Source organism: Erpetoichthys calabaricus, chromosome 2 (assembly GCF_900747795.2).
Source record: "Erpetoichthys calabaricus chromosome 2, fErpCal1.3, whole genome shotgun sequence".
Classification (NCBI taxonomy): Eukaryota; Metazoa; Chordata; class Cladistia; order Polypteriformes; family Polypteridae; genus Erpetoichthys; species Erpetoichthys calabaricus.
Window position 1 is genome coordinate 76,028,448 of NC_041395.2, and position 23,519 is coordinate 76,051,966.

General features: G+C 38.5%; 2 protein-coding genes across 2 annotated transcripts in view; one reads left to right on the forward strand and one right to left on the reverse strand.

Annotated features, from left to right (window-relative positions):
* The window catches only part of psmb4 (proteasome 20S subunit beta 4), a 29,658-nt gene extending 13,247 nt beyond the window's left edge, over nucleotides 1-16,411 (reverse strand). Inside the window, exon 1 of the mRNA XM_051922789.1 lies at nucleotides 16,279-16,411. Within this exon, the coding sequence (XP_051778749.1) occupies nucleotides 16,279-16,334 (56 nt within the window). The 5' untranslated portion in view covers nucleotides 16,335-16,411. The remainder of the gene's footprint in view (nucleotides 1-16,278) is intronic.
* The window catches only part of selenbp1 (selenium binding protein 1), a 78,146-nt gene continuing 71,012 nt past the window's right edge, over nucleotides 16,386-23,519 (forward strand). The window contains exon 1 of the mRNA XM_028793943.2: nucleotides 16,386-16,507. Coding sequence (XP_028649776.2) covers nucleotides 16,501-16,507 — 7 coding nt within the window. The 5' untranslated portion in view covers nucleotides 16,386-16,500. The remainder of the gene's footprint in view (nucleotides 16,508-23,519) is intronic.

The window sequence follows — 23,519 nt, forward strand, 5'->3', positions numbered from 1 at the left end:
AAGGACATATGTCCCATCTTATTGTTTATCTCTTATATTTTTTGAGATTTTAGGTGCAATCCTCCTCTTGAACTAGCACGAATAAATCTTTTTCCAGATACAATGAACCATATTGTTGTTTTTTTTTTTTTTTTTTACAAATAAAGGTATATCATTTAATGTGTTTCTTTAATTTCTGGCCGCGGGGTGAGCACAACATATAGTACCTGTCACGATCAGGTAGTGCTTTAAAGAGTGGTAGAGAACAAGCCAGTCATCAGGGTTAAGGAACATATCCAAAAGAACTATCCAAAAAAATCACAAACAAGGTCCATGGAAAAGGCAGCAACTACCGACAAATGCAAATATTTGCTAAAGTAAATGTCAAAGTCTAACGAAACAACAACAACAACATTTATTTATATAGCACATTTTCATACAAAAAATGTAGCTCAAAGTGCTTTACATAATGAAGAAAAGAAAAATAAAAAACAAAGTAAGAAATTAAAATAAGACAACATTAATTAACATAGAATAAGAGGTCCGATGGCCAGGGAGGACAGAAAAAACAAAAGAAAACTCCAGACGGCTGGAGAAAAAAATAAAATCTGTAGGGGTTCAAGGCCACGAGACCGCCCAGTCCCCTCTGGGCATTCTACCTCACATAAATGAAACAGTCCTCTGTATTTAGAGTTCTCACGGAAGGACTTGATGATGATGGTCATGCAAACTTCTGGCTTTTAATCCATCAATGTTGGAACATCACAATGCTTTGAGTTGAAAACAAAGAAACCGGAAAAAGAAACAGAAGAGAGAGTAGGGGTTAGTACGGATTTTGGAGCCACCATGAATAGTTATAATAATGAATTGAATATACAGAGTATCAGGATTAAATTAAAGTGAAGTTATGAGAAGGCCATGTTAAAGTAATGTGTTTTCAGTAGTGTTTTAAAGTGCTCCACTGTATTAGCCTGGCGAATTCCTACTGGCAGGCTATTCCAGATTTTAGGTGCATAACAGCAGAAGGCCGCCTCACCACTTCTTTTAAGTTTTGCTCTTGGAATTCTAAGGAGACACTCATTTGAAGATCTAAGGTTACAATTTGGAGTGTAAGGTGAGAGGCATTCTGAAATATAGGATGGAGCGAGATTATTTAAGGCTTTATAAACCATAAGCAGAATTTTAAAGTCAATTCTAAATGGCACAGGTAACCAGTGTAGTGACATCAAAACTGGAGAAATGTGTTCGGATTTTCTTTTCCTGGTTAGGATTCTAGCAGCTGCATTCTGCACTCGTTGCAAACAATTCATGTCTTTTTTGGGTAGTCCTGAGAAGACTGAGTTACAGTAACCTAGGTGACTGAAAACAAAAGCGTGAACTAATTTCTCAGCATCTTTCAATGATATAAGAGGTCTAACTTTTGTTATATTCTTAAGTGAAAAAATGCTGTCCTAGTGGTCTGATGAATATGCGATTTAAAATTCAGGTCACAGTCAACAGTTACCCCTAAGCTTTTTACCTCCGTCTTGACTTTTAATCCTAATGCATCAAGTTTATTTTTGATAACCTCATTATATCCATTATTGCCAATCACTAAAATTTCAGTTTTTTCTTTATTTAGCTTGAGAAAATTACTATTCATCCATTCAGAAATACAAGTAAGACATTGTGTCAGTGAATCAAGAGAATTGGGGTCGTCAGGCGCTATTGATAAATACAGCTGTGTGTCATCAGCATAGCTGTGGTAGCTCACGTTATGTCCCGAGATAATCTGACCTAACAGAAACATGTAGATTGAGAAGAGCAGCGGACCCAGGATAGAGCCTTGTGGAACACCATATAAGGATATCATGTGTCTTTGAGTTGTAATTACCACAACTAACAAAGAATTTTCTCCCTGCCAGGTAGAATTCAAACCAATTTAAGACACTGCCAGAAAGGCCCACCCACTGACTAAGGCGATTCTTAAGAATATTATGATCAATGGTGTCAAATGCGGCACTCAGATCTAAGAGGATGAGAACAGATAAATGGCCTCTGTCTGCATTTACCCGCAAATCATTTACTACTTTAACGAGTGCAGTTTCTGTGCTGTGATTTGTTCTAAAACCCAACTGAAACTTATCAAGAATAGCATGTTTATTGAGGTGCTCATTTAACTGCATAATGACTGCCTTCTCTAGAATTTTACTTAAGAAAGGCAGGTTAGAGATGGGTCTAAAATTTTCCAGAGCAGAGGGGTCGAGATTATTTTTCTTGAGTAGGGGTTTAACTACAGCAGTCTTAAGACAGTCTGGGAAGACCCCCATATCTAATGACAAATTTACTATGTCAAGAATATCAATTAGCACGCCCGATACTTCTTTGAAAAAACTTGTTGGTATTGGGTCAAGGACGTAGATGGAGGGTTTCAGTTGAGAAATTATTTTATGTAAATCTATCCTAGTGAAAGAATTTAATTTGTTTATAACGAAATACTGGGGCTTAGGAGGATCCGCAGTGTTGGGGAGATATACTATGTTATTTCTAATATCATTAATTTTTAGATTGAAAAATACAGCAATAGCCTCACAGGTTTTACTGGAAGTACTTAGGAGGCATTCCTTTGAGTTACCTGGGTTTAGCAGACGATCAATCGTCGAAAATAAGACTCTGGGATTACTAGCATTATTATTTATAATCTTAGAGAAATAGCAGCGCCTCTCAAGACGGACTGTGTTATTGTATTCTGTTATTTTAACTTTTAATATTTCATAGTGGATAGTTAGTTTAGTCTTCTACAGCATGTTCTCTTTAAATCAGACACTCTTTGGGTCTTCCATGGTATAACAATGCTAGAAGATTTTTTAACTGTCTTTTCAGGTACAACTATGTCAACAGCAGCTCTCACCTTAGTATTAAATCTTTCCACCTTACTATTTACATTATCCTCGCTATTTTAGTTGGCACTATAAACAAACTGATTACTTAGAATGTTTGTAAGTTTTAAAGCTGCTGATGATTCAAAGAAGCGTTTTTTAACAATATGCTTCTCGTGAATGTTTTCTATCAATATTTCTATATTAAATAGTAAAAGAAAATGGTCTGATAGACCAATATCAATGACCTGCTTTATATCAACGTTTAGTCCTTTAGTAATTACTAAGGCTAACGTATGACCTGCTTTATGTGTAGGCTGATTAACGAGCTGTCTCAAATCAAAAGAGTCCAGGAGGTTCATGAATTCTTTTACTCTTGGGTCACACTGATTGTCGATATGAAAATTAAAGTCGCCGAATATTAAGAGTGTGTAAAATATTAAGAGTGTGTAAAATTGACATTACGTCTGAGAATTCCTCAAAGAAAGACGCGTTAAATTTAGGAGGTCTATACATGGATATAATACTAGAACGTGAGAATCTCCATGGATAACAACAGCAAGATACTCAAAGGACTTGAATTTACCAAAACTGACATCTTTACACTTTAACCGGCTTGAGTAAATGTTTGCTAAACCGCCGCCCTTCTTTCCCTGGCGATCCGCACGAGTAAAACTTTAATCCGGAGGCGCAGATTCGATTAGAATAGCCGCGCCATCTGAGCTAAGCCACATTTCACATTTCGCAATAAAATCAACTTTTCTATCACTAATAAGATCGTTGATAAAAAACGTCTTGTTAGCTAAAGCTCTAACATTTAATAGTGCCATATTTAATGTTTCGGAGGGGCAGGGCTGAATTCTATGTGCATTATTGATATTTGGAACAGAAACTAAGTTATTTTTGTTAGCGCCGCTCTGTGTGTATTTTTTATTTAATCTATAATCTGTTTTTATAGTTTTAATACATTATTCACCTAAAGTAGTAATTGTAATTAAATTATTAGTGTTAATGCCGCACTGCCTAGATTTTCTACGTGTATTGAGATTAGTTATTAGAGTATTAATGTTGTGCACTTTTACGGAAGACTTCGTTAAAGAATTATCTTGTCCTAGCAAAGCATTAGCATTACGGAAGGAGTTAGGAGTAGAGATAGACAGTCAAGAGAGACAACATCATGACCAAAATTCTCACTAATTAACTTTAATTGCTAAAGGCAAATCTATGGCAAAGTACTTCCTTTAAAGGAATATCCAATCAAAGATATATATACTGTATATATAATTTATTTTACTTGGCCAAGAAAAAGTTTTAATCTCGTTTTTTCATGCAGAATGGAGAGACAAAAAGTTTTTTTTTAATGGTATAAGCTAATGGTGTGCAATGTGCTGTACAATAGTAAACAAAGTGAAAAAAGTCTCACATTACTCATGTTGAATAATCAATACATCAGTTATCCAGTCGTACACTCAAAACGCGCAAAACATATGCTTTTTTTAAACAGAATTAAAAAAAAAAATACTTGAAGAATAATCAGCAATTTTGCAGGACCTTTTTCAAAACTTAGGAAACTTTAGTAGGCCTCTCACCACAGGACTGTGGGCCATGTGTAGTTCCTGGCACAGTACCTTTTTTTTTTAGCTCCTACTCCAGGGTATGTACTTTTTGTTCAAGCAGGAACTGTTGTGGGTGAAGCTCAGGAGATGAATTGTGCTGCTTAGTTGACCACAAGCACTGGCACCATCTTACAAATCCGTTAGTAGCTTGGACTTTGGAGAGTTATCAGCGAAGATGGAGTGCTGCACTTCGCACCACGTCAGTCTTTATAATCTCCCCCATTCAGGAGTCTCTACCTGCAGACCTCCGTAGCTCTGTGATTGAAGAGCCAATTGTATTGTATGTTTATGGCTCTTGATTTACTTGACAGTCGTCATTATTTGAGTCAGATAACCCTGCCACAGCCCTAACCTTAACAACAATGTAACTGGGAGCGTCATGTAACATCACTGATGTATAATGCAAAGTGACAACCTCCTCAACAGAGATCTGCAGCTAGGCTCTAATGGAAAAAAAGATATAATGGAGGCAAAGGAACTTGGACAAAAGTATAAAATACGAAAAACAGAAACAAGAGCATGGAAAACAAAAAATACAACAGCAACAAAAAGGAGTCATACTTTGGGGGTTTGTCAATTTACTTTTAATTTTCATACAATTTGGGCATATTATGTTTAACTTTTCAAATCAAACAAATGTTAACATTCTATTTATATATAATCACCAAATGGCACAATTTTGAGTTAACAATTGATAGCAACACTGTTCCGTTGCCACCATATGACAATCAGAAATTGCAGCACATTAACATCATCAGCCAGAAAGTATTAAAGATGGCAGTGAACAGTAACTTGCTTCCGTGATTTTAGATTAAAAATGTAATATTTTGTGGCATTAACTGGCTTAAAAATCATCTTTTAGGGAATTAGAGTTGCACGTATCTTTTAACATTGAGTTTTGGTTTATGCGTTGGACATGGTTATTGTGATACTTTGACCACCTGGCTTTGCCCCCTGTGGGTTGTTTTTGTTTTTTGTTTTTTTCCCTGTCTCATCTCCTGGTCCATTTTAAAAATTCTTAGTGCCTTTTTCGTTCTGGTAGAACAAGAGGGCAAACCTCTGGACAGTTCTTCAGTGTTTGATAACAAATATTTAACAAATAATCATAAATCTTTCAACACTTAAGCATCAAATCATTTTTTAAATATTTTCAACAACTGGCAGTAAATTCAGATGATCTCTTCCAGTTTTATTTCTCAGTGCAGAAAATGTGCACTTAACATATTTTTAATGCTGGAATATACTCCCAAATACAGATAGCTAAAGGAAGCTTATGGAACAGCAAAATGGCATAGTAAGAGTCTCATGAACTGATTGTTCCTGTTCAATAAAGCTGGAGGTAGTCTTCATGTACAGTCAGGTCCATAAGTATTTGGACAGTGACACAATTTTCATAATTTTGGCTCTGTACACCACCAAAGTGGATTTGAAATAAAGCAATCATTATGTGATTTAAGTGACTATAGACAAGTTTGGATTTTATGGGAAATGTCAGCAGTTTTAGTTTTTTAATGAAGTTCGTTGTTTTCAATTGTCCATCTACTGAGATTAGCTCTTCTATAGAAACAAACAGTATAGCCAGATGTATACATTTTGAATACCATATATCAAAAATTGCTAAAAATGTTGACTAGTGGGAGAAAATTGTCAAACTCCAGCTTGAAACAAAAAAAAGATATATTTTCACAAAAAATATTCTGCAAATATCAAATCTCCAAAGAGCAGAAAAGGTGAAAGGATTTGCCTGAAAAGGCAAAGACAATCCAGAAATAAACAATTCCCAATACACAATTCAGAAGGCGAAGTCAAAAACAGAGCAAAAGGTCAAAAATCCAGAAAATTCACAAGAAAACAGAGATATTAAAAGAAAAGACTCACCAATCCCAGTGCACTCAATGAACCGCAAGGGACTGTGGGTTTTCGTCAGCCTTTATAAGGCTAAGGGCAGTCCCTTGCAAGGTTATTATAGTTTTGCCTTTTTAAATTAGTTTTTATTTCTATATTTTTTCTGACCTTATTTGGAAATTCAGTTTAGTTTTAGTTTTCCTTCGTCATGTATTTTTAGTTTTAATTTAGTTTTTATTTTACAAAGACATTTCTATTTTATTTATATATATATTAGTTTCAGTTTTAGTTTTAGTAATTATGGTACGGTTAAAGAGCTACTATGGAGTTTAGTTTTTGTGTCACAATGAGACAGAAGTTCATACTTAATGGGTTTGGATATAATAGGAGTTTAATGTTAGTGGAAGCTTACTTACACTACATGACACAGTTTACTATTTGGTTTTGTTTTTGTCTGATAAAAACAAGCATAATCAAAACCAGGTACTGAATATGAACAATTTTACACAATTTTATAATTTTTTAAATATTTTCTGTCATTTGTGATGAACAAATCTGTGCTGCCTGTTGGTGCTTTTCTCCTTTTCCTTTTATTGCCCAGAATGGGCCAATAAGTTGTGAGGGTTTTTACTCTAAATGTCTACAGCACACAACATATCCTGCACAACACAATGTGCTTACAATGAATTCCTTCAACATTACATTCAAAAATCTCAAATACTGGTCTTTGTTATTTTCTACCAGCCATATTGATCTCTGATTCCATCTCAGGCACAAACAATTTATTGACAGAATTTTGCCACCTGCAGGCCTGAAAAGATATCAAAAATTAGAAAACAGAATCTGCTGTGTTCTGACAGGTGTGATCATGAAAGTAATGGGGGCTTAGGAAGAACAGGGCTCTTAGGCTTGAATCAGTGTGCAGACCCCACCTAGCTGTATTGAGGGAAATAAAGAAAAACAAGCATATAGTGTCAAGGTTAGGTGCAGTGAGACTTGAATAGCCCATCATAAGAACAGTAAACCCATAAAGAGCAGGGCAAGTGCAGGTAATAAGAGTATGGACAGGCACAAAATGACAGAGACAGCATCTGAGATTAAGAACAATGCAGGTTTGGATGCAAGGCAGGAAAAATCTCTGGTAGGCAATATGTATGATATGGATGATGTTAAGAACTAAAAGAAAATGATATTTCAACTATCTATTTTGAGAGAGAGAGAGAGAAACATTAACAAATACGGGGACAGATATTTTAAAACATAATTCTGCTACTGGATTATTTTCATAATATCAGGTATTTTAAGCTGTGAATATTAACTAAAAGAGATAAATTAATAAATATAGCATAAATACAAAAACACATTAGTATGTTTAGCTTTTCATCACTTGGCAGACACTCTTCGCCTACCTATATGTGGTTCAGTAGAGACATTGCCAACTCAGTAATTTTACAAGGTTTGTATCAACACGTTGTTAAAATGACGTTTTTAAAGCAAAAGTGATTGGTCAGCAACGATATGCTGATCTTGTATGATGACCTTGTCAGTCTCTCGATCAGTGCCGTTTTATTTTCAGAAATCGGGAGTGGTCTCCCCTAGACTTTCTCGTGTACTCAGATACGGGGATGGATATTTGAGGAGTAAACCACAAGACAATGATTATATTATGTACATTAAAGAACCATCAACAACAAATCAAGTCAAAAATATATTGAACAATTATTATAAAAGTAAAGTTGAATAAATCGGACTCTGCAGCTGCATGAATAAAAAAAATAATCGAGAATGTGTTCAGGTAAAGTAAATGGATTTGGCCCAAAAGTTAATACAGATCTACAATTTTGGTGTAACAAACACATCCCAAATTTCATCCATCTATCTAGTTGCATTTTTGAGTTATCATGTTTACACACACACACACACACACACATACATAGTTCCAAAAAAAAAGTATTTTCGGACTCGGGAGTTCTAAAACGTCAAGATTTATCAAAATCTCGAGGTCGAATTTTTTCATGATTACCATACTTTCTTTATACTTTGTATACTTTGTGTGCGAAATGGCAGGTGAATTACTGTCAACAAAAACATATACTGAAACGTTACTCACTTGTGAATTTTATGTACATAAAAGTTTTTGTTGACCAGCACATTCCAATTTCAGGCGTTTGAATTACATCTTGATATACAACAAGTGCAAAGAAAGGCGGCGTGTAAATTGCTTTCTTTTCCACACGCTTTACGTGTGTATTCAGCTCGCTCTGTCACTGCAAATGCTGTGTGAACAGCCACCCTCCTTCACAGCTTCCATTCACTGGATGAATATGTGCGGGCGGCTCGTGGTGGATGACTTTCAGTTTTAGAGTTAAAAGTTATAAGGATTAACAATTAACAGCAAGAATATTCATTCAAAAAAAAGAAAACTAAACTTATTTTAGTAAATTAATTTATTTCATAGTCTTTCCAGCTACTTTAATAGTTTCGTTTAGTTTTAATTTTTCATTTCGGTTTTGTTAATTATTTTATTTCAATTTACGAAAAAAATTTTTTTAATAATAGTTTCAGTTTTGATTTTTGTTTTCGTTAACTATATATAATAACCTTGGTCCCTTGTGGTGCTTGGCAGGTGGGACCACTCACAAAGCACGTGGTACATAGACAAAGATACCTAGACATAAAGAATCACATAATCAATCATTTTAACATAAAAAAATGAACAAAATAGTCATAAAAGAGACATTTGAACTCCAACCAGGATACACAACATTATGCTATATGGATTAAACGCTAAGGTTAGTTGTTGTTTTGCTCTAGAATCTCATCATCCATTTCTCAACTGCCTTTTAACATTACAGGTTCACTGGGAGCTGCGGCCTACCTCAATAGCTTTGAGAATAGTGAGAAAACAAGCTTTGTTAGAACACTAATTCTTTCACAAATAACGTACTAGCTGTTCCCCATGGCTTTACCCGTGTAGTAGTGAAACAGAAAAAACTTTAAAAATCAATAAAAAAATAAAAAGGTAATTTGTATTGAGAAGAATTTATATTGGTAGCTTTCTTATCCAAGGGCCTCTTCATATACAATATTTTTGGTTTTTCTATCAGGGGTGAAAATGTAGCTGTGATTACATTGCCAAAAATGTAAAATGTTGGCAAGGTATCTCTGGTCAAGTGGAACGCAGGTACAGTCCAACGTCAAACTTTGGCACTGTATCTAATCGTGTTCAGCTCTGACAGGAGGGTATACCCCGTGTGGGGTGAAGAGCACACGGCCATGATATCTCTGGCAATCAGCAGCTACCCTCTAAAACACATGTAGCTGTGGTCTCTCTCTGAAAAAAATGTTCTCAAAAACGTGAAATGTTACTCTTTAATAACAATCTCTAGATGATAATGTCTGCTGAACAAACAGGTATCGCTAGCTAAGCGGAGGCAAGGTACACTTTAACACGTAGAGTGACTCGAATGGAGACTGGTGCATTAGTGAGGATGGCCCTGCCCAACTAGCTACTCCTGATGTCACGCTTACCCCTAACCCTTGGCACACAGCCTGTCTCTTGGATTTGTGCTCATAAATCGCTGCCGGAACTGAACTATGATACTTGGCGCAATGAGAGAAGTCGCAAAATTTACTAGAATGTTCAAGCAGATTACTGATCTAAATCCGTTAAGTAGTTCTTTCATGAAACGTGGACAGACACTTGGATTTTATATATTTTATATATATATATATATATATATATATATAGTGTGGAATATGACCCGGACACAGACAGGCAGACACGTTTAAATCACCCCACACACATTTATTTTGGTGCTCCATAATACAATCCATCACTACTCACAACCCCAATACCCCTCAGTCCAGGCCAACACAATGCCTTCTCTCTCTTTTCTTCCAGACCGCCTCCTTCTCTCCTTCAGAAACCTTGTCCACTTTTCCACCCAACTCAAGTCCATCTCTGAAGGGAGGCGGCCCCTTTAAATAAGCACCCGAATGTGTTCCAGGTGTGTTCCCGGCAATCTCCCACCGACACGCCCTAGTGTGGCGGAAGTGCCGGCTGTCTCCCCGTCAGCACTCCGGGTGTCCCTGTTCCTCTTCCCCCCAGCACTTCCTGGTGTGGCGGAAGTGCTGCGGTCCAGGGTCCTCCAGATATTGGGGTCCCCCTGGCGGTGACCATGGGCCCCTACAGGGTCGAGCTTCCCAGCCCTGTACCCGCGGCCCCCAGGGCGGTCGCCCCCTCAAGGTCTGGAGGAGGCACAAGCCCTCCTCCGATCTTCTCGGGCATCCCGGCTGGGTACCACCCCCATCCAGGTACCACAATATATATATATATATATATATATATATATATATATATATATATATATATATATATATATCTGCGGTGGGCTGGCGCCCTGCCCAGGGTTTGTTTCCTGCCTTGCGCCCTGTGTTGGCTGGGATTGGCTCCTGCAGACCCCCATGACCTTGTAGTTAGGATATAGAGGGTTGGATAATGGATAGATATAGATATATACAGTACACATGCACACCAAGATGCTAATTAACATGACATGCATGTCTTTGGTATGTAGGATGACACTAGAATACCTGAAGGAAACACACATGGATACAGAGACAGCATGTAGTCTCTACCCATATCAGAAATAAACTGAGGAATCAAACCCAGGTAGATGAAGATGGGCAGCAAAAACACTAGCAACAGCAACAAAGCGCCACTCATGGTACAGGGAATAGTGTTCAAATTAATCTGAATCTAAAGAATGTTTTTGATACTGTAACATACACAAGAATAAGGAGAAACCCCATAGATTTTGTCTAAGGACACATTTGTCTGCAACTCCTGTTACGACTCCTCCTGCTAATTTGGTTTAGGGCCACTGGAGACACCGCCAAAAGCAACAAATCTACAGGATTTCACTGAATTGCTTTTGCTGTTATTGGACTGCTGGCTTTCCCTCTCCAATGACTTTTCTCTGTGTCTGGAAAATGTGTCTTTTTGCTACCCCTTCATCCATCCTACTGGGCTATTCAACTCAGCATTCTCGCCATTGCTATTCGTCTAATTTTTCCAAAACAGCATCAAGTCAAGTTTCAAAGTACCTAATAAGTACTAACTTATTGCTCTCTACCACAATACTTAATAATTTATTTCATGTCTGTGGTTCTCTGTGTGAAGAAAAACTTTGTAACATTTGAGCAAAATTAGCCCTCAACAACATCTGTGTTTCAGTGGTCTTGTTAAAACAACAACTGGGATCCACTGTACTAATTTCTTTCATAATTTTAAACACTTCAGTCATGTCACCTCTTAAACCGAAAATATTTAATTCCTTCAATCTCTCCTCATAGCTCATACATCTTAGTTATGGAATCAGCCTAGTCTCTCTTCTCTGTACTTCCTCAAGTGCAGCTATGTGTTTGTTGTAATATGGCTACCAAAACTACAAAAGGTGTTTAGATGAGGCCTCACCAGCGTGTTATATACAGTACTGTACTTAGCACAACCACAACATCATGCTACACCCTGCAACCCAACATCCTATTACCCTTTTTAAATGTGCCTGTACACTAGATATAGGTAGTGATGAATCCACTATGACTACTAGAGTAGGTTCTTCTCCTAAGGAGTACTGTACTTTCAAGTTTCAAACCTCCCATGCAGTCCTAGCGACTTGTTTGCTTTCAATCTATTTAATATAAGCAGCACTTCATCCACTACAAGTAACAAATCACTAAGTACAGTACCTCTTTGGCAGTTCATATTACTGCTGAGAAGTTATGCGCTTACTCATACATGTAAACTTCAGAAAAATGCAAGTTAAAAGCATTTGCTATTTAACTGTGTATTTTAATTCATCCTGTGGCTAGTCACACCATGGGTTTAAGTGACATGATTCTTTTTACAGCTTGTTGTTTAGTTTAAGAGCTGCAGGTATCACCGGAAGTGAAATGCCCCCAACTGGTCTCATTTTAATTGAACGACCACTAGTGGACTGGCAAGAGTGATTGTCAATTATTAGCCTGCAGACGGGGCCAGTAGGGGTAATGAAGGTAGACACATTTTTAAGAGCTGTGGTGGTGCAGCAAGGACAAGCACTTCACCTCCTCCTTGGACATTCTTTTACTCCTAACATCTCGGTGGGTCATCTTTCACCTCTTCGGCAATATTTTTTCTGTAGCTTTTCTAATAAGTTTTAATCATTGGTCTCATAAGCTGTATGGTTACTGCCAGAATTATCTGCCTTTTTACTGCTGGAATTATCTACACTTTATACAAACCTCTTTTTCAGCTTCATATTTATCCATCAGGGAATTCTCTCTTGTTTTTTTCTGCTTCTAAATTTCACGATGAACTTGTACAGCATTATATGTCAAACACATTTAAAACTGCTCCACTACTCCTCGACTGACTCCATCCTTAAAAGTTTATCTTTTTTTAGATTTTGCAACATGTGACCAAAATTTGCTCAACTTGAATTAAGCTTAACACCATTAGTTTCTGAGTATGCGCTGTGCCAAAACACTGTGAAGTGTATGATAGTGTCGTCACTAGATCCTCATGGCTCAATCACATTGACACTCTGAATCCTATCCTGATCATTACAAACTAATGAATCCAGAAAGGCGAACCCCTTGTTGCTGCTTTAACATACGGTGTTAAAATACAGTCACGGTTTACATCTAAAAACTCCTGCTCTTGAGCACCACTATTTTTCTGTTATTAAAAAGATGCATTTTGACACTGCTCCTTGCACTGATGGTTATAACACACCATACAAGACAATATACAACACAGAACAAGCAGAGAGATGTTACATACAAAATGAAGAAAAAATGAGAAGGATTTTTAAAGAGGTCAGCCTTTTGAATTAGATCTGTAAACAGTGCATTCTTTCCAAATCCCCCAGACATTTTACTACTTGACATAGTATTATGAAGCTGCCAAATAAAAAGTAGAGTGTTGAGTAATGCAAAGTCACCATGACTGGAATACTTGCCAAAGACCCCCATTAAACCTACAGATAAACAAGGCAGTAAAATGAACAGAAAGATAAACTGCAGAACAAAATGAAAGGTTACAGCTGATGTAAGTCAAGTCTACAATAAAACGTAGCATTTTGTAACTAACTTTATTACTCTTTCCTTAATTATAAGAACTAAAATGTAATTTTAAAGGATTAGGCTATATTGTACCAGGTGGTGCATTAACAATTACCCAGTAACTCATGCCGTACACACACTGACATCTATTGTGGTTATCAATGTGTCGACTTTCCACATTTTCATCAGGTTTCACTTCCTCTGCCCAAAGAAATCTCACTACAGGGCATTATTCAACAACGGTGCAGTCCCACAGCAGAGCATCCATGTTCACTTGACCTTGGCTTCATCTACACTAACGGCAGAGTGCTGCACTGCATGTGTTCAAACTACCCATAAGCCATCACAAGCGTGTTGTATTGCATCAGCTTCTATCCATTGCATTAATTTTCAAATTACCTTTACTTTTTCATTGACACTAGTACTACTATCCTTCTCAAACTAAATAAATAATCCAAAAACACATATGGTCATATTCTTTAAGAAGAAAGATTTAAGATTATTCACAACAATTGAATAGAAAAAAGTATCTAAGAAAAAAATACATGTTTCCTGTGAGATGTCTGAGGTGTTCCAGTTCTTAACAGCTGCCTGGTTACTAGGCACCTGATGAACCTGCCAGGTGACACATGGTGCCAATGATGCGTTAAGCAGAGTTCAAACTCATTAAATGAAGTAAGCCACTCAAGCACCCAGCAAAAATATCTTAGGAAAAGATTTGACTTTTGATTTTTCCTTAAAGATTTTGATAAATGATTTAACAAATTCTTGTTTGACAAATTTTAGATTATGCCAATTATTCTTTCTTTTTTCCACCCCTAAATAAGGACTTTGTTTCACCACTTGCTGCACAAAATCAGTCCAACAGGACAAACAATATGTAATATTTGAACACTATACATGAAGCATTAGGTGTATGGCAACTGCCAGCCCAGGAATGGATGCCAGTCCATTACTGGATACTCTCACACTTGCGTTACACAAGTTCTTCTCCCTAGAGTTAGAGCTTACTGTATCTGTCATGCATCTCTGCCCACTCTGCTTGACCATTATGGACTTTGATCTTCGAGGAAGCTCTGTTGTAGGGTAGGTTAAGAGGGTGCCATGCGGGCAGTTGATTTTACTCTGTTATCATTTCTGCAAGCTATTCATTCCCTATATGAACACAGTGACCGCTTTATCCAAATATCAAGATGTCAAGGTACAGCCAAGGATGTGACGGCATCTAGTTGGGGAGGCTAGGGGTTGCATCGTTGCTTTATGCAGATAATGATATCCACGTTGGCTGACCTGACTATGACCTTCAGCACACACTTGAACAATTCACAGAGAAGTGAGTAGTAGCACCTCCTATTCTGAAGTCATGGTCCTCTTGTGGAAAAGAGTGGATCGCTCTCTCCAGCTGAAGGGGGACAGATACCCTTAGTGGGAGAGTTCATGTATTTCAGAATTATGTTCACAAATAATGGAATAAGGGACTGTGAGATCGACAAGTGGACTGGAGAGAAGTCTAAAGTCAAATATCTCGGTTTACCAGTCAATCTATGTCCCTGGTCTCACCTATGACCATGAGCTGATTGTATATACTAGTGACGGAAATGAGTTTTCTTTGTAGGACTGCTAGGCTGAAAAATCCATGACAGGGCGGGAATTTCGGGTGAGCGCCTCTGAGTAAAGCCACTGTTCCTGTGGATCAGAGGAGCCAGCTGAGGTGGTTTTGGTGTGACACAAAGACGCCTCCCTGGAGCTCCGCTTTAGCTCCTACCGGCATGTCCCAATGAGCAGAGATCCTATGGCAGACATGGGACTTGCTGGAAAGATGTTACATCTCAGCTGGCATAGGGAAGTTGGAACAGCTCGTGAATTGCTGGAATTGGGAAATGGGGACAAGGAAATGTGGTCTGACCCGGTCCTGTAACCTTCAACAGGAAAAACAGTTTGAGAAGATCAGACTGCATGAGACTATTTATATGATTGCTATAGTTGATTTATATTGATTTTCCTGTTTGATGAACTTTGTTTAAATATATAAAAATTTGACCACACACAAAAAAAGCAAACTTGGCAAAGAATTCTCCTTGGAATGCTCACTAATGTTGAGTACAAATGCTGAAAAGAAGACTTGAGTAATGACTGAAACAGTGACGTGGATCATTTCAAGTCGGGGGGGGGGGGGGAGAAGGGGCAGAACTAAAGTTGTTTCTGCACAGTAAGCCGTAAACTGTTAGATCTGAGTTATTCCCAAAGGACCTATACATTGTCGAACAGGAATGGGGTCCTCCAGCAAATATATGAGACCACCCCCATCTTTCATAAATCCACAACCTTCATGATCCGGGGAGTTTCGCCCCCTTTGGGGTTGGTTGGTTGGTAGGGATAAGGAGGTGTTGCCCCCTCTCCATTTCCATGTGATTAACTACCTCGTAATTACGGCAATGCGAGAATTGCCTATTATTGTCTGTAACAGCCCACCTCACGTTCCAGTAAGGCTGATATTGTAGCACTATTAATAGGGAATGGGGTTGCGATCATATTGTAAACGATAATGAGAAAATATCGCACACTATATAAAATAAGGAGCGGTTGTCTAAGTGTACAACTGCGCTGCTTTTCCCAGCAACAGCTATCGACAAGCCCTGTAGGAAGACTGGGGCATTTAAAAAGTGAAAAAGAAAACAAAAACCTCGGCGGCAAGGATCCAAGCATGAAGCAGAAAAAGACGTAAACCAATAGAAATAACGAACAAAGCAGAGATCTGTGCCCTCAACCCTCACCGATACCAAAACGTCGAACCCACTCAAAACAAACCCAAAAAGTGGGGGTGCTTCTCCCTCTTTGGGCCATGGCTTAGAACGGTAAAAAGCGCTAACCTCTCCCTGCCGGGTAGTCCAGCTGGCGCGCTGACCTGGATATCAATGGTCTCCATCGGACTCCGGACCGCTGGGACCGCCTCTCGGGCTGAAGGAGGGCGGTACTTAGCGCTATAAGAGTTAGCAAGTGGGAGCGTACGTGTCCTGTCCAGTGAGCACCTGATAAAGACTGTGGGAAGAAGTTTGTTTCAGCGCGTCGACATCCAGACAAGGGACAGACTAATGATGGGTGAGACGCACTGAGTTGGGTCGGGGGAGTCGCAGTTGGAAGGTCGCAGGGTGTGTGGTTGTTGACTTTTTCAGCTGAGTTATCCCATTGCTGTCATTCGGCGTTTTAGACCGCAATCGCTGCAAAGCCTTTCCAGTACCGTTTATGTGTAAGATTGTACTAAACATTTTGCAAAAGTAAGTATTATTTATACTGCACATCCCCGCAACCCCGACTTGGATTTAGCTGGTTTGAGAATGTTCTATCAGATTATATAAAATGGGCAAGTCCGCTTGTCATTTTTCGTCGATAACTTTTATTTTGAACGGTTGGTGTGTTATGTGCACGTTTTCGGTAGCTGCTTTTTTAACTGCACAGTTTACGTTTGCTTCTACTGAATTTAATTTGTTGACCGCTTAAACTTAAACTACAACGGAGTAAACGCAAAGTTTTAACAGTTTTTTGTATTCGGGGTTGATTTGAAGTACTAGTGTACCGAGTAATAGCAAAATACACTTCATGTTAAACCAAAATGCAACATGGCGCTCGAGAGGGACGTATTAAATGTATGAGAATTTTATTTGTGTTAATAGACAACCCAAATCGGTTTACCTGAAGTAGTCATTAATCCTGTCTGTACATGAAACCTGGCACGGTAGGAGTGTCTCAATATCTATAAGCACACGTAACATGTTATCAGTCAGGCTTGCATCCGATTCCTTTTGAACAAACTTCATTCCATGATGCTTCTCAGATAGACCTTGAAGTGGAGTATTCCCTTCTACACTTCAGGATGCACACTCAAGGCAGATTTAGCTGAGAAGTCCAGGTTTTTTTTTTTTTTTTTTGCTGGGACAATAGCATCCCAAACTAGTTTTATTGTGATAGTTTTCAGCGAACCAGCCAAGATTTGTATTTTACTGTATATAGTGCCTTCCACAGAGCATACAGTCATATCTGCTTAACCGTGCAAAACGAGCACAAAGGTCAAGTATAGTACAAGATCGTTCAGAAGCTGGCGTCTCCTCTGCAGTGCTGAACAAGAACACCGGGGTGTACAGGAGAATCAGAAGAGCCAGAAAGTGACGCTGAATGATTAGGTTTCCCGTGGGATTAGCTGGTGTTCTAATGAAGAGTGAATTCTACATGCAGTTTTATAACCACTGTGAAATGTAACAGTCGTTACAAATGTTTTTTGGGGCTTTAAAAATGTTAACATTTTGTTACTTTCTGGGGTGAAAGCAAAGATCATTGGCACCCTATGTGTTTAGCAGTACCTTGCACTTTTATTTCTCAGAAAAAGGGTACAGGTGAAATAAAGTGGGGGGCAAGTGTCTTTTAGAATTGTGGCATGACTAATAGGTTTTGGTGTTGCTTTTAGCCAGTTTCATGCTTGCAGGATTCTTAATTCGGGTTTGGTTAGGAATGCATGGTCATGACTAGTGGGGCCAGAGCGTGGGGGGCTCTGCACCTGCAAAAATGGTGATAATTACTAATAAGATAAAATACTGGGCCAAAATTAATCTTTGTTAATACGACTTTGCTAAAAGTATTCCTATGTTGTTGCACATGGAGAAAAGGTTATGGTTGATGAGAAAATTTAAGGAGGAGAATTTTTTTTTTTTTTAAATGTATAAAATTAAAGCTATTTTTTTCTCTTGTCAACACCACATTGCTAGTAATAACTGATAGAGCAAGTGGTATACTGGTGTGTATACCACATAAATATATCGCCACATAAATCCAGTGAACCAAGTTCAGTTCTAGTCTGGTCATTGTCCCCACATGCTCTTTGTTGTATACATCTAAGGTAATTTGCATCCATAAGATGGCAGTGAATGTGCTCAGTAGTGAGTTGGTGTGTAATGCTGCTTGGACAGGCGCCAATTTCCTTTAACATTGTAAGTAAAATGGTTGACTGGGATTAACTGAGCTTCTCAAGCTTATCTTTGAGTGCCAGAGAGAAGGAGCTGTAAAGTCAGCGAGTGCTGAAATGATAAAAAGGCTGGCCTTTGAGGACCACCTGCCTTCAGGTCAGTTTGAGGTGAGAATACAGTAAATCACACAGACATAATGTGTCCTAAGCAAAAAAAAAAATTTAAAATCAATATAATAGCATGTCACCTTCTTTTATGGTACGGTTTTTAAAAGTAAGATGGTAGTGGTCGAGCAGTGCAGTAACCTCTATGGCACTGAAAAGATGTCAAGAATTATCAAGTGCTTCAGAGGTGATGAAAAGTGAGGAGAAATTGTCACAAAAATGGAAAATGATTAAATAAATAAAGTCGCAAGGCAACAAGAAAGTTCTTGTCCATATTTTTGAGATTCAGGTAGGAAGTGTAGTTACTCCAGAGCTAGGGCCTCGTGTATAAACTGTGTGTACGCACAGAAATGTTGCATACACCCGTTTCCATGCTGACATCGCTATGTATAAAAACTAAACTTGGTGTAAAGCCAGACACATTCTCACGGCAGCCTACCCCACTGCTTATACCCAGCGTCAAAGCAGTGCTACTGTTTGTGTGTGGTTTATCTTAAGATTTGCATTCGTGATATAGGATTTAGCAAATATATCGAAATTAACTGCATATCATGTACAAGTTTAATTCACTTGATTGTAATCATTCTGTAGCAATATACTGGTGCCTGGAATGAACAAACTATTCCAAATACCATAGCTGCTTTTGTTACTCACAGTGCACCACTCAAAGTATTTCAAATCCATTCTATGTGTGTGTGTGTGTGTGGTATCATAGTTAATGGAAAAGCTCTATGGTGAGTTGTGTCGAGAGCGTAGAGGATTATTGGGATACAGCTTTCAGCCCTGGAGGACATTTATAGCACTTGCTACCTAAAGAAAGCCACTAGCATCTGCATGGATTCCACTCCTGCATGCCGCAGTCTATTTTAACTTGTTCTTGCCTCGCGCATGATGCTTGCTGGGACTGGTGCGACCCTGGATGGATGATATAATTACACATGTATTACAAAAAATTTTGAACGTTCCATAAGTTTTGAAGAATTGGCGTTCTAAGCAAACAGCTGGCTTTATGTTTATTACAAAGCTCATTGGGTGGCGAATGGTTGTATACATCTTGCTATTCTAAAATGTTCAGAGAGCTGTAATGTTATGAATGTAATCCCGATCGGTGCCTGCGCACTCCAGTCTATGGAAGAGAAAGCCCAGTTAAGAAGCACATAGTGATTAATGACTAGGTCGGGGAACACATGCTACTTTAGTTATGATGGAATTTGGGAAACTCTAATAAATTAAACATTGATTTTTAAGATGAAGTTTGACATTCTACTTTTAATGACAAAATAAACTGATTTAAAGTGAATTTTGAGACTAAAGTCTACATTTCAACCTTTTTTTTTTTTTTCTTCACTTTGTCCTTAATTTTTTTTTTCTTTTCTTTGTGCCCAAATATGTTTCTGTATGAAACTGTGATGATGGGCTACGACTATCTGACCACTTGGTTTTTTTTTGTTTTTTTTTTTTTATTTCGTGCACTGTGCAACTTTCTGAACTTGAACTTTCGAGTGTTCCTTTTGTTGCTTATAACACTGCTTAAGCCAACAAATTGTACATTTTTCCTTGCCTCTGCTTCACATTCACTGGAGTTTTTTTTTTTTTTTCTTTTTCTCCATGCTTTTGCCATTATCTTTTCACAAAATATCGAATGTAACAGGCTATTTATATTGATTTACATATTCAAAGGGGTGTAGTTCTGGGTGGGACGGCAATCGCGTGCACGTGTGTTACTTGCTGATCGGGATTTATGGAGCTGAAGTCTGAGGAAGTTGGCACATGTCCATTTTTGTCCGTACGCCAAGTTTTATTGTGAATTCTACACATGCCATTATACATGAGGCTGGACAAGAATGATGAGCGATTTGTCACTATGGTTTATAAGCAGTGGGGAGCAGTCTTGGTGGTGGGTTGCAGCAAAAAAATTTGAAAATGAGGACCTGCTTTAAAATGCTCATAAGATGATGTTCAAATCTTTGCTATCTTTTGAAAGACAAATGAACAGCATTGTGTAAAATAAGAAGGCATGTTCCTGGTGATAGACGGTCACCCTTGTCAGGGCTGGTCACTGCCTCACACCATATGCAGCTGGGCTAACCCGTGACTCATAAGTTGTATTACGTCAGTCTGAGAATGTCCGGTTTTGTTACGAAGCAACTTGGTGGCTCAGTGGTTGGTGCAGCTACATCGGGGAACCTGGGGATTGGGATCCTGGGCTCACTGTTCTCACTGTGGTTTTTTTTTTTTTTTTTTTTTTTGTCAGTTTTATGCAAGTTAGGTTAAGCCGATGATGCTTCACACAAATTCTAATAAGAGGGGATGTCAAAACTAATGACTGCAGTTGCCTATCTCCTTGACTGAGGATGTTCAATTACATGACTAGGAATGGCCAGGGATGACAAAATACATGGCTCCATGCAGATTTTTTTAGCACAGTTTCACAATACGAAAGTATGCCAAGCTCATGGCATTCTGATGACCAAAAACCTAATGTCCAACAGCACCCGGGCCTGGATTAGATTAAGCAGGTTTGAGGGTGATATGTTAATTTATGGCAAATACTTTGAAGGAACATGAATAATTTTATAATTGGGTGAAGATCAAAACCCTAACTTTCCCATCCCCATAACATTTAGCCTTGCAACAATGTTGCAAATCAAATTCTCCTCCTTAATCAATCCCAGAGTGAAAGCACAAAACAATAATTTTATTTTTTTTGTAAATAAAACTGGAATGGGTTCTTAAGACACCGGTCATAATTCATACCTGATGTTTGTTTTAACTGTATTCTGAGATTTGTTAGATAGGCATTCTGTGGTATGGCCATTACACTCTTAAACGTGATTCTCGTGAGTGGTGAGGTGTTGCATGTTGGATTAACACATGCAAGCTAAAATTTCACTGAACTGTGTACCCATGACAGTCTTCTTCTTCTTCTTCTTCTGGCTGCTGCCATTAGGGGTTGCCACAGTGGATCATCATCTTCCATATCTTTGTGTCCTCTGCATCTTGCTCTGTTACACCCATCACCTGCATGTCCTCTCATCACATCCATTAACCTTCTCTTAGGCCTTTCTCTTTTCCTCTTCCCTGGCAGCTCTATCCTTAGCATCCTTCTCCCAATATACACAACATCTCTCCTCTGCACATGTCCAAACCAACACAATCTCGCCTCTCTGACTTTGTCTCCAAACCGTCCCACTTGAGCTGACCCTCTAATGTCCTCATTTCTAATCCTATCCATCCTCGTCACACCCAGTGCAAATCTTGGCATCTTTAACTCTGCCACCTCCAGCTCTGTCTCCTGCTTTCTGGTCCGTGCCACCGTCTCCAACCCATAGAACATAGCTGGTCTCACTACCGTCCTGTAGACCTTCCCTTTCACACTTGCTGATATCCGTCTGTCACAAATTACTCCCGACACTCTTTTCCACCCTGCCTGCACTCCTTTTTTTTCACCTCTCTTCCACAATCCCAATTACTCTGTACTGTTGATCCCAAGTATTTAAACTCCTCCACCATCGCAAACTCTACTCCTTGCATCCTCACCATTCCACTGACCTCCCTCTCATTCACACACATCAATTCTGTCTTGTTCCTACTGACCTTCATTCCTCTCCTCTCTAGAGCATATCTCCAGGGTCTCCTCAACCTGCTCCCTACTAGCGACACTAAACTTTTTTGCATGAATTGTGCCACACATGGAGGGTCGCAAGTAGAGTATATGTAATTGCACAGTGTTAGAAATATAAAATTTCAAAGAGTATACTTGCACGTCAAGAGTATCCAAAATAGCATTTAATAGCTTTGTTCCATATTGCCTACAAAAGCAGCTGCTAAAGCTTGAACCAAAGATCAATTTTGCATCCACTGGATATTTGCATATAAATGGTTAAATGGAGTTGCTTGTTAACCTACAAGCAGGTGGTTGAACGGATTAATATTTTCAGCTTGTGTTGACCCAATGAACCATCAGATAGCTCTGCTTTTGTTGCATTGTTTCGTTTTATCATCCAGTCCTATGGGGAAGTGCACTATTTATGCTTTTTGTGGTTCCGTCAAATGTTGTTCCCTGCTGCTCAGTAGCTTTGTTTTCTTGTCTGCCTCTCTAATGAATTGTATGTACAGTATATTGATTTTTGTAAGTCACCTTGGGTAAAAGCGCATGCAAATAAATGATAATGCTAATAGAGGTTAGTTCAAAAAGCGCTATGGCCTGTGAGTAGTTATTCTAGGGTGTGGAACATAACATGCATAATATCCTGTTTGGCACAGTTCTTTTAAAATTAAAGTGTTTTATCTGAGGTGCTGACTGCCAGCATTCCCTGTTAAGCAATAACTGCATTCAACCCAGTTGGGGTCACAGGGGTCCAAGAGCCTATCCAGCAACAAAGGGAGTAAAGGAGAAATCCGTCGATCTACTCCATGGCACTCGCCCCCATACTCCAGTCACTCTCATAATCTTTAATTACCAGTTAATGCAGGGTACACAGTCTTTAGAATGTGGGAGGAAAAAACATTCAGAAAAAATACTCTAAGACACATGCAGATCATGTACAGTAAATGGCACATAGACCGCAGCAAGAGGGATTTCAAATCCAATGCTGTGGCACTAACCACTATGCCACCCAATTGTCATTTATTTTTAGTGATGTTTCTATCTCCTTCACATAAGGTAGGCCATTGAACTTAGAAAAAACAAGATGGCAATTGCACAAGCTGTTGAAGAAGCAATGCACTTTTATGATTACTGTACTCCCATTTGGATTTACTTTACTATATATGGAGGTTTTGGCAAAATATCAACATCTTTAAATGTTTGTGCAAGTGGTCATGAGAGCAAAGTCCTAGAAGTCAGTCAGTGGGCTCATGTTTCCTGAAGAGATATATACTGTCTTTGTAAAAGTGATTTATCCCTAGGCATCGGACTGCAGCTTTTTCTTGGCATTCTGTACTTATGGATATTTACTTTTATAAAGCTTTTTTTTTTTTTTTTTTTTT